At 36.9% G+C, this 15294-nt stretch overlaps 4 protein-coding genes and 1 pseudogene across 6 annotated transcripts; 2 read left to right on the plus strand and 3 right to left on the minus strand.

Annotated features, from left to right (window-relative positions):
- Window positions 1-1400: 1400 nt before the first annotated feature.
- On the minus strand, window positions 1401-6345 carry LOC105640677 (uncharacterized). Of its 3 annotated transcripts, none has more exons than XM_089726701.1 (5): window positions 6206-6345; window positions 4695-5241; window positions 2853-4371; window positions 2502-2639; window positions 1401-1942 (listed from the first exon to the last, which is right to left on the minus strand). In XM_089726701.1, exons 2-5 carry the CDS (start codon window positions 4965-4967, stop codon window positions 1893-1895), a joined length of 1980 nt encoding a protein of 659 aa, XP_089582827.1. In that variant the 5' UTR covers window positions 4968-5241; window positions 6206-6345; the 3' UTR covers window positions 1401-1892. The 3 variants fall into 3 exon arrangements, with proteins under 3 accessions (XP_089582827.1, XP_012080449.1, XP_012080448.1); XM_012225059.4 differs by lacking the exon at window positions 1401-1942 and adding an exon at window positions 2041-2213; XM_012225058.4 differs by lacking the exon at window positions 1401-1942 and having other exon boundaries at window positions 2041-2639.
- A 118-nt stretch (window positions 6346-6463) lies between these two features.
- LOC105640678 (UDP-glycosyltransferase 89B2) lies at window positions 6464-10352 on the plus strand. The gene has a single exon (XM_012225060.4). It carries the CDS (start codon window positions 6464-6466, stop codon window positions 7415-7417), a length of 954 nt encoding a protein of 317 aa, XP_012080450.2. The 3' UTR covers window positions 7418-10352.
- On the plus strand, window positions 7616-10352 carry LOC149493000 (flavonol 3-O-glucosyltransferase UGT89B1 pseudogene; annotated as a pseudogene).
- Window positions 8388-10320, minus strand: LOC105640679 (UDP-glycosyltransferase 89B2). Its single transcript, XM_012225061.4, has one exon. It carries the CDS (start codon window positions 10117-10119, stop codon window positions 8710-8712), a length of 1410 nt encoding a protein of 469 aa, XP_012080451.1. The 5' UTR covers window positions 10120-10320; the 3' UTR covers window positions 8388-8709.
- An 891-nt stretch (window positions 10353-11243) lies between the features above and the next one.
- Window positions 11244-11888, minus strand: LOC119369573 (uncharacterized). The gene is made up of 2 exons (XM_037636002.2): window positions 11758-11888; window positions 11244-11674 (listed from the first exon to the last, which is right to left on the minus strand). Exons 1-2 carry the CDS (start codon window positions 11846-11848, stop codon window positions 11385-11387), a joined length of 381 nt encoding a protein of 126 aa, XP_037491930.1. The 5' UTR covers window positions 11849-11888; the 3' UTR covers window positions 11244-11384.
- Window positions 11889-15294: the final 3406 nt, after the last annotated feature.

Below are 15294 nucleotides of genomic sequence, written 5' to 3' on the forward strand. Positions count from 1 at the left end.
AGAAATTGCAGATAATATATGTCAAAATTCTCTCACTCCCAGCCAATCAAAGTGGCTCTTTTGTCTAAGATTATTAGATTATGATTTGTTAATTACTACTTTTTTGTTTTCGTAAGCTAGACTACTGCTACTATTGCAAGGTTTTGAGTATATATTTAGTAACGAAAAGACTTACCTATGGATCAATCTCGTGTACAAATTAATTTTTTATTTTCATATATTACATTTTAAAGGTAAATATATTATTTTATATTTGAAAAAAACAATTTTATCAGTAAACAAAATTTTTGATAGCAAACTAAGTATATTGTAAAAGAATCAATTAACTATTACGTTAACCATTTGCATCTCTAATCCATGACCGTTTGATGGTAATTTGTTAGGATATGAATATGGGAAGATAATCCCATACAAGTCACTCTCGTGTCATGTGTAATGTTAAAAAATGTGGCTTACTACGTGGCATGTTGTAAGGGGTAGTTTAGGAATAACAAAGGGGGATAAAATAGGGGTATGGGCATTTTATAAAAACCAACTGTACGTGAGAGCACGTGCTTGTAAGTAAGGACTTAGGCGGTGTCTCTCTCTCTCTCTCTCTCTCTCTCTCTCTCTCTCATCTTATTTGGCTCTCTTTCTCGTGACGGTGTCACGTGGAGGTGAGGGAGGGACCCACGAATTACCCGTCAAAAAAAGCAAAAGCAAAGCAAAAACCGCTTAGTGGGGGCATGTGCTCTCTCTTCCCAAGTGACCTGTCGTTTATGGGTTACTGATTATATTTGAAAGCGAAAGGGAGAAGGGGATGACGTGGCTTTCTCACGTGCTCGGCTCGCGTGCCTTCTTCTCTCTCTTTTGGCTTTGGCTGGTAACGACAGCTCAAACGTGGCCCGCTTAGACAAGTTTCTCTATCCACTGTGTCACCCTAGATTGTAGATTTGCTTCTTCGTTTTTTTTTTTTTTTTTTTTAATAAAAAAATTTTCTTCTGCTCAAATTCTTTATATCCATTTTAATTATGAAATTGAAACATTTTATTAATTTATATATTTTTGTCAGAAAAATGCATAATCTATTAAATTCCTAAATTATATCATAACTTCAATTTTTTCATTTTAAAAGAGAGAAAAATCCAACTTATCTTCTTAGATTTACTTAATCATATCTTTCTTTTTAATTGAAGATGTAAATTAAACTATTTAATTTTATTTTAGAAAATACAATTAAATTTATTTTCTAACAATAAAATATGAAATTCTATGATTTACATTCCATTAATCTAAATAAGACTAATAAGTTTAAAATCAATTCTTTTTTCTCATTCATAGACGAATTTAAAAAATAAAATTATGAATGATAATAATAATAATGATAATAATATTCAATAAATTAAAATTAAAACTAATAATAATAATAATAATCCATTTTATTCATATGAAAATGTATTCAAATAATTAAGTAGATGTAGAAAAAAGTCATACATTAGAGTGGAATTTAGAATCTTCCGTCAATTTCATTTTCGAGCACATTGAGGTCATCCATTGATAGAAAATCAGAAAGGACCACCCTAACGCCTGTGCCTACGGTGGTCCATTCTAGGGACGATGTTCTAGTACCACTATTTAGATGCCTTCTGGATTAGCTATCAGCTTCATAATTTGGGCTTTTAGCACTTGAAATGGGCCGGCCTAGTTTCCAATTTTTTAGTCGCTTTTCCCCTTGTTTGGGCTGCCTGTATTTGTTGATCACCATTCCACATAAAACTTACCTAACCTAGTTCAAATAAGATTAACAAAACAATATTCTTCACGTATTGAATTAAGAATTTGAGAAACAATTATTGCTATTCCAGCACAATTGCCAATCCCCTTTCCTGGCTATCCTAATCCCTCTGTTTCCATCATTCTCTCTCCTTTGAAGGAAGAAAAATCTCGCCAGCAATGGGACTTCCTGATAGTGGAGATAATAGATTTGTGTATGATTTATAAACAATACAAGTGACTAACAAAGCACATCTCTCCAATGCAACAGAGGTTCACATGACAGAATTATTGAAGTGTAAAATGATTTCCATGTTGCAAGTAAGCAGTCCGGGTACATTAGCTGCCGCTGGTTTAAGTACACTTACAGTTAAAAATGATAGGTACAGATTTGTATTATCTATCTACTTCAGCTTGGTACAGATTTATCTTCAGCAACATCTTTAGACATGCCTTCAATACTAAACAAAGGGAAAAAGAGGGAGGTACATTGGTTAAATGTGATCAAATGATAATTTACGGAGACATAGTAACATGGGACACATGAAGGTAATTACACCGCTTTCATCAAAATGGAGATGATGAAAGAGAGAAACCCGCATAGATTGGCAGCAGTGTACTAACCCTTTATGAGAGAAATTTTCAAGATTTAGCATGAGATACTTTCTCAGAAAAAATTGACTCCACGATATCCTTTACAAAGACCAAAAAGCATTCTCGGCAAGAATTTGGCATTAAAGAGGACTTACGGAGTTGCTGCACGCGTTCAGAATGGCTGCATATAGAGCATGGGGGAGAGTGAAAAACATGCCTTGAATGCTCAAAACCACACGCAGCCAAAATAGTATGTGTGGCCAGCCTCGCAACTTCTTTGAATGTATTAATTCCTGCAGAATACAAGTAGTCAGGAAAACTACTTTAATTTAAAACAAAAGTTTACGTTTTATCAATCATGGCAACCACAAAAATTCTTCTGAAAAAACAAAGAAAAGAAGAACAGTGAACAAAGGGTATAAAATAGGCTTGAATTTTGTCATCTATTCTCTACTCTTAACCAATATAATATATTTTGGGGCATGAGTTCAAAGATATTATCTTACCTAATCGTTTGTGTCTATTTAGTAGCTGTAAGTTGAGTTTGACAAGAGATTGGATCTCACTTTTAGCATCATCGTCTTTTCTCATGTCTTTTCTCACCTTACTTCCAGTGCAACCCTTTTTCATTCTAACATCTTCCTCAACAATATCCCTCTTAGAGGAGGAAGATGCATTGATGTCTGTTTTGGTGTTCAATGATTTAGAAGGTCCTGGCACTGCCTCGGCCGAAGTTATCTTAGGGCCAGATCCATTTCCCTCATCAATAAGATTTATTGATGTCTGCACGAGTGTTTTCCAATTTTCATGAACGACATTGCAATGACTGCTAGTCTGCACCTTCCAAGATGATACAGAGACAGAAAGTCCCGGTGAAGAAGTAGTTGGTATGCTGTCATAAGATTTCACAATTCCCTTGGTTCCAACTGTAGAATGCTTTTGCATTTCCAACTTACTCGATGTATGCTTCTTAGCATGCTTTTCTTGAGGATAAACCTTGCTCTGCTTCTCAGTTACAGTGTTCTTCAACCCTCTAGTTCCAAGTTGTTTGCTTCTAGAGTCAAAGGAAAGTTGTTCAGTTCTTGATAACTGCAGACTTGAACTTCCATCAATTAATTTTCTTTTGCCTTTGCTCAAAATATTTTTTGATACCAAATCAACACTTTTTGTTGTTCCATTAGCCTGTTGTATTGACTTTGCCTTATGCATCATTTTCCATGCTTTGTCAATATCATTATAATGTCTATCTTGAGTAAAGATGTCAGGTGTACCTTTAGTTGTTGGTTGCTGACCACTTGTAGAAGATAAGGAATGTGGTTGGACTGAACTGCCATTAGAAGCTGCATGAGTATTGCATTTTCCAATGCTTTTGCTAGATTCAGGTGAACTGCAAGAGAATCTCAAGGACCCACTCTGCAAAGAACTCCAATTTTCACGCAATACTCGTATATAACCATGCACATTCCGACAGCGACTCAATGTTCTTGCTCCGGTTGGGGTTACCGCATAAGCATTAGTCTGAGATGTTCTTTCTCCTAGCTGAGTCATTTCATCTGCAAGATTGGGTCGCCTTTCAAAGGGCAAAGGATCTGTGGAGAAGGTTAACTGCCTGTGAAAAGATTGGATATGTGGTTCATGTACGATGTCAAAAATGGAAACGTCTGCATAATCCACTTCCATGGAATCAGAATCTTCCAAGGTACTCTGGCTGTTGACATCAAGCTTCGAAGCACTCAGTTCAGCTGCTAGCATTACCTTGGACTTCACATATAGGTTCTCATCGATATCATCATTATCTTTTTGCAATTTGTCATGTTCAGTCCTAGAAACAGCACAGTCATTGCAAAACCAATCACCTTCAGGTACAGTGGCTCCCAGGCCAACACAATAAGTATGGGCGGCAGAATCACAAAGATCACAAAGTAATAGAAAACATTCATCTTTTGCACTGTGGCACAAGCTACACTGAACTCGTGCATACGGATCAAAAGGCGCAACAGAGGCATTTCCAGAAAGATGGTAAACCTGAAAAGTGAGTAATACATGTTAGCATATGACACAGGCATCTAATATGACCTAATGCAGAAACCAACCTACAAACTACAACATCTGATCAACATTACCTACATACACATGTTCTCATAAGCTAATACCATGGCAGACCTGTACAAATATGCTTAGCTGAAGCTAAAATTTGAGTCGAAAAAGCTTAATTACCACAATAATTAAACATAATAACTATTTTGAAGCAAAATTGACCTCAAAAATTAAGGGGAAATCAGAAGGCTATAGATATATATCAAAAAGCTAAATTTCTGAACAGAAAGCCGAAAGGACTACTAACTTACCTGGTCACGTTTAGGGACATTAACGACGCGTTCACAAGGAAATACGCCGTCCTTTGCCGGTCTACGAATGGTATTGAACCGGCGCTTGCACATTGGACACCGAGATTCGACCTTAGCCCACTCCAAGATGCAAACGAAGCAGAAGTAATGTTCGCAGCTATCGATTTGTCCTCTAATTGAATTCCGATTATCAGACAAACAGATTCCACAGCACAACGAATCTGAGCCGTCCATCGACATTGATTCGTTTCCCGTAGATTGATTTTCTTCCATTTTCTGCTCTACTTTAGATTCAAATTGATTAGTTTCTTCATTAATTGCGCATCTGGAATCAGAAATTAGGATTTTGAGGCGTTTATTTGGGGAGGTAGAAGACGAGTTCGACGGCTAGTCAGTTGTCATAGTAGTTGCCGGGATTTCCCGCGAAGCAAGTTACACCATATTCGTACAGATAAGATTTTTATACTGTGATGGCTGGGCTTTAATGGGCTCGTCCAGTACGAATCCAGAACTCTAAGAATAATGTATCTGGACAGCCCCGTAATACCTGATCAAGTGTACTTATTCTTTTCAATTAACCAAACATAGGTCACTAAAAAAATAATTTTAATTTACAAACTTAAGATTCTCGTGCAAGAAATGAAAGAATATAAAATTATTGCAATCTTTATTACTCTATTTGTCTTTTAATTGAATGATTGAACTTTAAGAATTGAATGATTCAATTTTAAGACATGTTTTATCAAATTGTAAAGAAGGATTTCCCACCATTTTTTTTATGCGCGGACTCGCCTTATATATTAAATCAATTAAAAATATTTTTTTTGTTTAAATAGAAACAATTACACGTAAAAATAGTAGTAATGTTTTAAAAAAAAATTGATCGACTTTGTTTATGATAACATGGGTAGTTTTATATATTGAATGTTGACAAATTTTTTATGTAGACCATATCAGAATTATATATGTACATAAGGAAAAAAAATAATTGCTTCACTCATAAATTAGGAAATAGGGAAATTTAGCGAAATTGCAACAATGTTATAATTTATAACATATGAAAAACAACCATATTATCAAAACAACCATTTTTTTTTTTTTATTAAAGTAAGATGATGACCGTGAGGCAAAAAACATGCAATATTACCCCAAAAATTTTCAAAATTTCATTTTTTATGTATTCTTCTTTAAAAAGAAATGTACTTCCCTAAAAAAAAGAAGAAGAAATGTAATTAACTTACCATTAAATTGTCTTGAAACTTGTGTTCCTCATGCATTTCATGTATATTTTTAAAATTATAATTATAATAGGACACAAAAAAATCTTAAATCTATCCACATTTTCTTATAATATTGTTTATAATTATATATTAATTTCTCTCAAAAATTCTGTGTCTTTATTAATGTAGTTTGTAGAAAAAATTAATTTTTAGATAAATATTATATATATATATATATATATATATATATATATATATATATATTTGAGTGGAGAATAAAAATACACGCACCTTTTTATGTCAGCCCGCGCCCCGCGGACAATAATTGTTCTTGATAGTGTTCAAAAAGGTTATGCTCCATTAAAAAGACAACAAAATCTCGATAAGATGAACAATATAAATGCATGATGCAAGCATGCAATATCGGAACTGTACATCCTGTTTAAAGGGACGCCATTACAGCCTCAATCGACACATTTCCATTTCTTCTCCATCCTTTCTAATTCTTCAACCAATACTGCTCCGACTCCAAAAACCTAGCACCAAATCATGACAATCTTAACAACTGGAACACACGTCTTGATCTTCCCTTTCCCAGCACAAGGACACATGATCCCGCTTCTTGACCTAACCCACAATCTAGCCAACCGTGGATTAACCATTACCATTTTAGTCACCCCAAAAAACCTCCCTCCCTTAAACCCTCTTCTTTCTGCTCATCCATTTATCAAAACACTAGTCTTTCCTTTTCCTTCACACCCATCGATCCCTTCTGGTGTAGAAAACCTAAAAGACTTACCTAATAAACGCATTGCCTTTACCATGATACGCGCGTTAGGTCAATTTTACCAGCCGTTGCTCAACTGGTTCAAATCACACCCTTCTCCGCCATTAGCCGTAATATCTGATATGTTTCTTGGATGGACTCATCGTTTGGCTACTGAACTTAACATTCGCCGGATTTTTTTCTCTCCTTCTGGTGCTATGGCTTTGTCTGTCATGTATTCTCTCTGGCGTGATATGCCTAAGCCTAAAACAACTAATGAAAACGAAGTTATTTCATTTCCGGAAATTCCAGATTGTCCTAGATACCCTTGGTGGCAGATTTCTCCTTTTTATCGTAGCTATGTTGAAGGAGACCCAGATTCAGAATTTAACAAAGATGCTTTTCGTTCTAACTTTCTGAGTTGGGGGCTTGTAATCAACTCGTTCACTCAGTTGGAAGCGATTTATTTGGATTATTTAAGGAAAGAACTGGGTTATGATCGTGTGTGGGCTGTAGGACCTTTGCACCCCGCTTCACACGCAGGACCCATGGACAGAGGTGGGCCCAGTTATATTCCAGTGAATGATATAACAACGTGGCTTGACAGGTGCGAGCATCTTCAACGTAAAGTGATCTACGTGTGTTTTGGCAGTCAAACTGAGTTGACCAATAATCAGATTGAGGAGGTTGCGTCAAGCTTGGAGAGTAGTAACGTAAATTTTATATGGTGTGTGTAGAAGCAGGGGCTCGAAGGGACGGAAGATGGAACATATAGTCAGATCCTGTCTGGTTTTGAAGATCGTGTGGCTGGGAGAGGAGTTCTAATAAGAGGGTGGACTCCACAAGTATTGATCCTGAGTCATCGAGCCGTGGGTGCGTTCTTGACTCATTGTGGATGGAACTCGGCTCTGGAAGGGCTAGCATGTGGCGTGCCAATGCTTGCATGGCCAATGGGCGCTGACCAGTTTGTGAACGCTGGTTTATTGGTTGACGAGTTAAAGGTGGCTGTAAGGGTCTGTGAAGGTGCTGATACTGTGCCTAACTCGGTTAAGTTAGAACGAGTTTTAATTGAATCATTGCGCGAAAACCGAGTTGAAAAGGAGCGAGCCCAAAAGCTAAGTAAGGTGGCATTAGATGCTATTAAAGATGGTGGAAGTTCTGTTGGAGATGTGGATAAGTTAGTAGAGAATCTGGTAAGCTTGAAGCTAGAGGCAAGAAGTTTCTGAAACTTCTTATTAATAACCATAAATAATTACATAAGCATAAAAATTTTTTTTTTTTATTTCAATAGAATAAATAAATACATATATATTCTTATCTCATGTATGTATTTTATGGTTGTTATCTTTTTTTCTTCATCTATTTTTTTCCATTTCAATTTCAAATAAAGGATTTAAAAAATGAAAATTTTATTTTTATACCTTCAATATTTTTTTATTTGTATCGTACACATTGTGACGGAGTTAGAAATAAAAGGGAGAAGAAGGGAATTTTTTTCCGAAAATATAAATGAATAAAATTGAAAAAAAAAACACTATTTTATAAACAAAATTGAAAAATTTTAAATTTATTGGGCGATATTTAAAAAAAAAAAAATTGAATTAAGGGGTGGGAGTCAACCCTGACGTCCCTCCTTCCGTCATTGGCTATAGAATATTAAAAGAAATAGAAAATGCAATAATAAATTACAATATAAATTGATGCATCTTTGATAAAGAGAAATTATTTTTAATTAATTGCTTTCAGGACAAAAGTATTCGATTAGTAACAAGACAACAATATGTCTGTGCTTGTCCTTTCCTTTCCTTTGGTGGGTGAGAGCCAAGGCAAAAGCAAAATAAAAGCTACAGCACTCATGATTTACCTTTTCCCTCTATATTTAAATCTGCAGCCAATGTAAAATTGAATATCATAATCCATGCAACTGATCAAATCTCAACAACCTCCACTTTCTCGCTCTATCAAATCTAAAAATCAAACATCACAGTTTCATTGCTCAATCTACTCTCCATCTCCATGTGACTTTATCTTACTTAGCACCTCCATTTTCAATTTTAAGCTCGTTTAGCTTCTTTACCAGTTCATCCAAATCTGCATCTGAGCTCCCTCCTTTAATAGCACTCATCGCTGCTTCTTGCAGTTTCTTCGCTTTCAGTCTCTCCGGCCGAGTTTCCTCCACTGACTCCTCCAATTTCCGAGCCAACTCGTCTGACTCTGGTATCCTCTGAGTCGCTTCCCCAACTCGAATACCCACCTGCAACTGGTCAACCAATAGTTTCGCGTTTGTGAATTGATCCGCATCCATCGGCCACGTCAGCATCACCACGCCTCCTGCGATCCCTTCAAGGACTGAGTTCCATCCGCAGTGAGTCAAGAATGCGCCGACTGCCCGGTGCCTTAATATGGCTACCTGTGGAGCCCATCCTTTTATAATGAAACCTCTTCCAGCCACACGATCTTCGAATCCGTCTGGCAGAACACCGTAATCGCTCGGCGCGTGTCGTTCTCCTGGTTGCCTTACGCACCAAATAAAATGGACCCCGCTTTTTTCTAATGCAGCTGCTAGCGCATCCATTTGCTCACACGTCAATGAGGTTCGGCTTCCAAAGCAAACATATGCCACTGAGTTGTCATTATGAGAATCAAGCCACGTAAGCACATCATGACATGGCACTGAACTGGACCCACCACGATTGACGGTTCCGCTTAAATCATTGTCTGGAGGCAAAACTGGACCGACAGCCCAAACGCGGTCACTTTCGAAATTCTGTTTCAAGTGATCGAGATAGACGCGTTCTAACTCAGTGAACGAGTTGACAACGATTCCCCAACTGGCGAGATTAGACAAATACCCGTTTCTGTAAAACTCCCAATCCGAGTCTTTAAGCATCCTGTAAGAGTGAGTGATTTGCCACCAGGGATAAGTTGGGGAATTCGGAATGTCAGGACACGACACCGTAAATTCCAAGTCATCCGGATTGTCGTTTTGTGGCCTGTAACTCCAAATATAAGCAGAGACGGAGAAGGCGAATGCACCGGATGGGGAGAAGACGATGCGCCGCACTCCTACCTGGCAAGCGAATTCATGAGTCCACCCGAGAAAGAAATCGGATATAATACCTACCGGAGGAGATGTGTGAGATTGAAACCAATTTAGAAGGAGAGGATAGTGGCGTTCGCGCAAGAAGCGCATGATAACAATAAGGCGGTTTTTAGATGGAGGAAAGTCCTCCGGATCAGGGAGGACCAGTTTCTGGAGTTGGGAGGATGGGTGACCGGAAAGTAGAGGGTCAAGCAAAGTCAAGTTTTTAGGGGTGACCAATATAGTGACTATGAGGCCGCGGTTGAGCAGACGGTGGGTAAGGTCTAAGAGAGGGATAATATGACCGGAAGTTATGAAAGGATAGATTAAGATGTGTGCCGGCGTTGAGGTGGACATGGCGACTGGAAAGTTTGGAAGAAAAAATGAACGCGATTGGGTTTAACGCTTAGATTGATATGTTTCTGTGTATTTTATTGAGGAGATGGGACGGTGGAGCATACGTCAGGCCTGACGTTTGTGACTTTTACATTAGGAATACATACGTTTTTTCCTACTTTGGAACAAAATTATTACTGTAGCAGTAGTTAATAATTTCTATTATCCCGTTGCAAAAATATAGTTTTTTCCCATTTTAGTCTCTGTCCATACTAACAAGGAAGATACACAGGAAATGCGCATGAGTTTGTTTTTAGTCTCTGTCAATATAAAAATGGCAAGTCAAATTGAAATTGAGATTGCCGTAATTGCTGAAATTGATCGACTGGCCTTCCCTACTTTTGTTTCTGATTACCTGCCCTTTACGGTACTCGACATTGTGATCATGGGGTCATAGGCCAAGAAGAGATGCTTTGATTCTCTTCTTTCTTTTACAATGGAACTTGCCAAAAAAAACTTTCATTAAGCCATGCAGCTCCAATTTTCCAATTAAATGTAAGCTTTTTTTTATTTTATGGGCCAACAAACAAACAAAGCCCATTTTAACAACCAAATTTAGACCCATCAAATATTTCTTTACCTTAACAAATGCATTTCCCTATAATTTTTGAATTTGTATTCTTACCTGGAAAATAATTACTTACACCTCCATAACCCTATCTACAAACCAAATGAAATTAAGAATTATTTAAATAAATGAAATTACGGATTATTTAAATAATATTTCGTCTTTTTTTTTTTTCAAGTACATGATCAGAACTATCTTTATTTCAATAAAAATATTTAATTTCATTATTTTGATGACAACATAGTCATGGACCTTTGGTCTAGATAAGTTTTTTTCCTTCTTACTTTATGGAGATCGAATTCACTTATCGTTTCGACCAACTCATTATAAGCCGTTCAATAATCTGTCATTGCCTTTGATATCAACAACATTGAGTAAATTAATTAATTAATTAATTAACACTTGGATCTTCAAACTAAAAAATGAAAATGGAATTAGTTCTATTCAATATTTGTTAGATCTCTCTATTTGCATACGTACAAGTATGATATTTTCCACTTGTATAATTTCACTGCCAAAAGGAAACAAATTAAGAGAACAAACATATATGGAGAAACCAAAATTGTACAAAAGACACCACATATACATGGCTATCTTTTGTGAAGTAGCTAGTGCTTCAATTCAGTAATCTTCTTCTTCTTCTTCTTCTTCTTCTTGCTCAGTTATTCTTAGGAGGGTGAGATTTTGGCACGTGATAATCGGAGCTGAAAGCAGTAAATACTTCCCTCTTGTCTTTCAAATTTCCATGAGAGCTTCCTCTATTGCTCATCAATTTACATTTTGATGATCTATAGTTACAATAACTTCCTACAAATTTAGTTGCACCTGAAATCTTTACTTCTTCTTTATTGAAAGCTTCCTCTTTCCTTATCAAAACCCTTTTCAGCTTTATCACTTTCCTTCCTCCAAGCCTTGTTTTGCTAACTCCATCCATGGTAGCAGCAGCACCTTAGGAAATTAAAGGAATAAACTAATTAAATAGTTAAAATTGAACATCCATCAACAAAATATAACAAGAAAATTGTAAATACCTTGGCGGGTCATTAGCGCACTGGAGTTCCTTACATAATGTAGCACAATGAAGATTATAAGTAGAAAGCTAATAAACCTTGTGGACGCCATGCTTGTCTTCCTTGTTCTTCTTTTGGGTTTGTTTGTTATAATAGACACAACAAAAGAGAGGAATCGATTGAAAGATAGAAGAAGGTCTTTATAGAGTCCAAACTAAGGTCAAAGTTAGGGTTTTTAACTTCAAGAAAACAAATAGTAAAATAATTGACATGTGATTACAAACACTTGGGAAAACACAAAACAAAACATAACAAACAAACAAACACAAAAAAGCATTATTGTTCAAAGCTTTGAATTACTGTATTGAAAAGTCCAATAAATATTTTATGTTTTACACCACCAAGAAGAAAAGTTCAGATTATAATTATTAGTTATTTTTGTGGGCTAAGATTGTTACAAAGTGTGTTAGGAAAAAGGAGCATTATAGCGTGGAATGGAAGATACGAGGGTTCAGTGCTTGTCTGCCGCCATGCAAGCAACGAGGAGAGTTGGCTACAAACACATAAGCACAAAACAAAACCCTAGGGTTTGAGTTTTATAAAATTAAGCAGTGAGATTAACTGACAAATAGGACAGTAATTAAGAATTAATTGCCCAATTAAAGTTGTCTTGGCACGGTTTCTTATAGCTAGCTAGTAGTGGAAGCTAGCTGCTGCCTGGGCTTTAAGTAGCTTAATTAGCATGTATTTTATGCGTTAATTAAGATAGACAATTTTGATGGGAAGTAACACAAAATCTGACCTCACAACAAAAACTTCCCCACTTGAATGAATCTATTAAGAGTAACAATGAGCAACAAATTCAAGCAACACAAGCTGTCCCAAATCATACACAATCAAAAATAACATTCACCACATGAACACAAATCTTTTTACGTGGAAAACTCCTCCGGTGTGAAGGATAAAAACCACGGGACCTCTTCTCCGGTCCAAGGAAATAAAGTTCACTATCACAAATATTGTCTTACAACTTACAGCAAGCTACAACCATCAAAATATGTAGCTATACCACAAACAACCACAAATAAATGTGTGGGAACACAATAGAATGATCACAAAACACAGCTGCTGTTCTCAATACATTTAAAAATGTTCTACTCATCCAAAAATTAAACTGATCAGCCAGAATCAAGAGTTGGATGTTAGGAACAAGCTCACCAAAAATCAGCTCAATCCGACAAAGGATGACTGCCGAAAACGCTGAAGAAGATGAAGCTATGCAGAGCTAGAAGCAGAACAGGACAGCTTCGGATTCAGACCCAGAACTCAATCTCTGAACCTCCAAATGAAAATCCCTACGGTGAGAATCAAGAACAGAGAGCAAAGAACAACATATCCAAAAATCACAACGATCCAACGGTTGAAACTCCAGGAATCTCCAGAACACGGTGGCTGGTGCTGGATGGGGCTGTGTAGAAAAACCCTCTCCTCTCCTCTGTTTTTCTCACACGATTTCTGGTTGTGTCTCGATCAAATGAGAGCCAAAAAATATTAGGAATATGGCTGTTAGTTGAGGGGCATAATTGTAAAACAATAATTAGTTAGTGGACTTCAAAATATGGGCTTTTACCACATAGGAAGGGAACCCAAACCCAACAATTCTCCCCCTTCCCGACTATGTGGAAGAGGTGCCCAAACCGGCACTCAAACGACATATTTCAAACTTCATTCTTGGTAGAGACTTTGTGCACATATCAGCACCATTATCATCCGTATGAATCTTCTCAAGCTCAATTGACTTAGAATCCAAAACATCACGGATCCAATGATATCTCACATCAATATGTTTAGATCTACCATGAAAAGTTGGATTCTTACCAAGATGAATAGCACTCTGGCTATCGCAAAATAAAACATACCTTTCCTGAGTAAAGCCAAGCTCATTCACAAATTTTTTCATCCATAGCAACTCCTTGCATGCTTCAGTAGCTGCAATGAACTCAGCCTCTGTAGTAGATAAAGCAATACATTTTTGCAACCTGGATTGCCATGCCACAGCTCCCCCTGCAAATGTAATCAAGTACCCAGAAGTAGACTTTCTAGAATCAATATCCCCAGCCATATCAGAATCAGTGTAACCACAAAGCATAAGCTTTTCAGACCCAAAACACAACTTCAAACCTGAAGTACCACGGAGATATCTCAATATCCATTTAACTGCATTCCAATGCTCCTTACCTGGATTAGAAAGAAATCTACTAACTGTACCAACTGCATGAGCTATATCTGGTCTAGTACAAACCATAGCATACATCAAACTTCCTACTGCAGATGCATAAGGAACCTTTTGCATGAATTCTTTCTCTTGCTCATTGGAAGGAGACTGCTTCACACTCAATCTAATAGATGTAGGGAGAGGTGTACTTACAGCCTTAGCCTTAGCCATATTGAACCGTTGTAGTACCTTCTCAATATACTTCTCATGTGAAAGCCATAATTTCTTGCATCTTCTGTCACGAATGACCTTTATGCCAAGAATCTGCTTTGCCGGGCCTAAATCCTTCATAGAAAAAGACTTGCTCAAGTCTTTCTTCAAATTCATAATTCTGGAGGAGTTAGGACCTACAATAAGCATATCATCAACATACAACAGCAAAATGATAAAGTCATTGTCAGAAAAACTTTGCACAAAAACACAATGATCAGAAGTAGTCTTTTTGTAGCCTTGCTGAACCATAACAGACTCAAACTTCTTATACCACTGCCTTGGTGCTTGTTTTAAACCATACAAGCTCTTTTTCAACTTGCAAACATAATTTTCTTTGCCCTTCACCACAAAACCTTCAGGCTGCTCCATATAAATTTCCTCTTCTAAGTCACCATGAAGAAATGCAGTTTTCACATCCATCTGCTCAATCTCTAAATCAAGTGTAGCAGCTAAACCCAAGATAACCCTGATGGAAGACATCTTAACCACTGGTGAGAAAATTTCTTCAAAATCAATCCCCTTTCTCTGACTAAAGCCCTTGACAACTAATCTCGCTTTATACCGAGGGGATGATGAATTCTCTTCATGCTTCACCTTATAGATCCACCTATTCTTCAAGGCTTTTCTATCTTTAGGAAGCTTCACCAGTTCAAAAGTATCATTGTCATATAAGGATTGCATTTCATCTTTCATAGCAATAATCCATTTTGTCTTTTCCTCACTCTCAACAGCTTCTTGGTAGCATTCTGGCTCATCTGCATCTGTCAACAATACATACTCATTAGGAGAATACCTTGTAGATGGAATATGATTTCTGGTAGACCTTCTGACTGGAGCCTCTTGTTGTCCCTCAAGTGTCTCATACTGATCATCAGTTGCATCATTTATAGGAATATCAACCTCATCTGCCTCTTCAGTATTATCCTGAAGATCAACCTGATTTCTAACATCAACTGCAGCAGGTGTTGAAGCTGACGGAACTGGATCTACATCAACCAAGCTGTTATTTTGAGGTTTTGGTTTCTCCACTTTGCCAATATCTTCAATAGTCTGATTTTCAATAAAGACCA

Source organism: Jatropha curcas, chromosome 10 (assembly GCF_041381405.1).
Source record: "Jatropha curcas cultivar XTBG-Jc1 chromosome 10, XTBG_Jcur_1.0, whole genome shotgun sequence".
NCBI classification, from domain to species: domain Eukaryota; kingdom Viridiplantae; phylum Streptophyta; class Magnoliopsida; order Malpighiales; family Euphorbiaceae; genus Jatropha; species Jatropha curcas.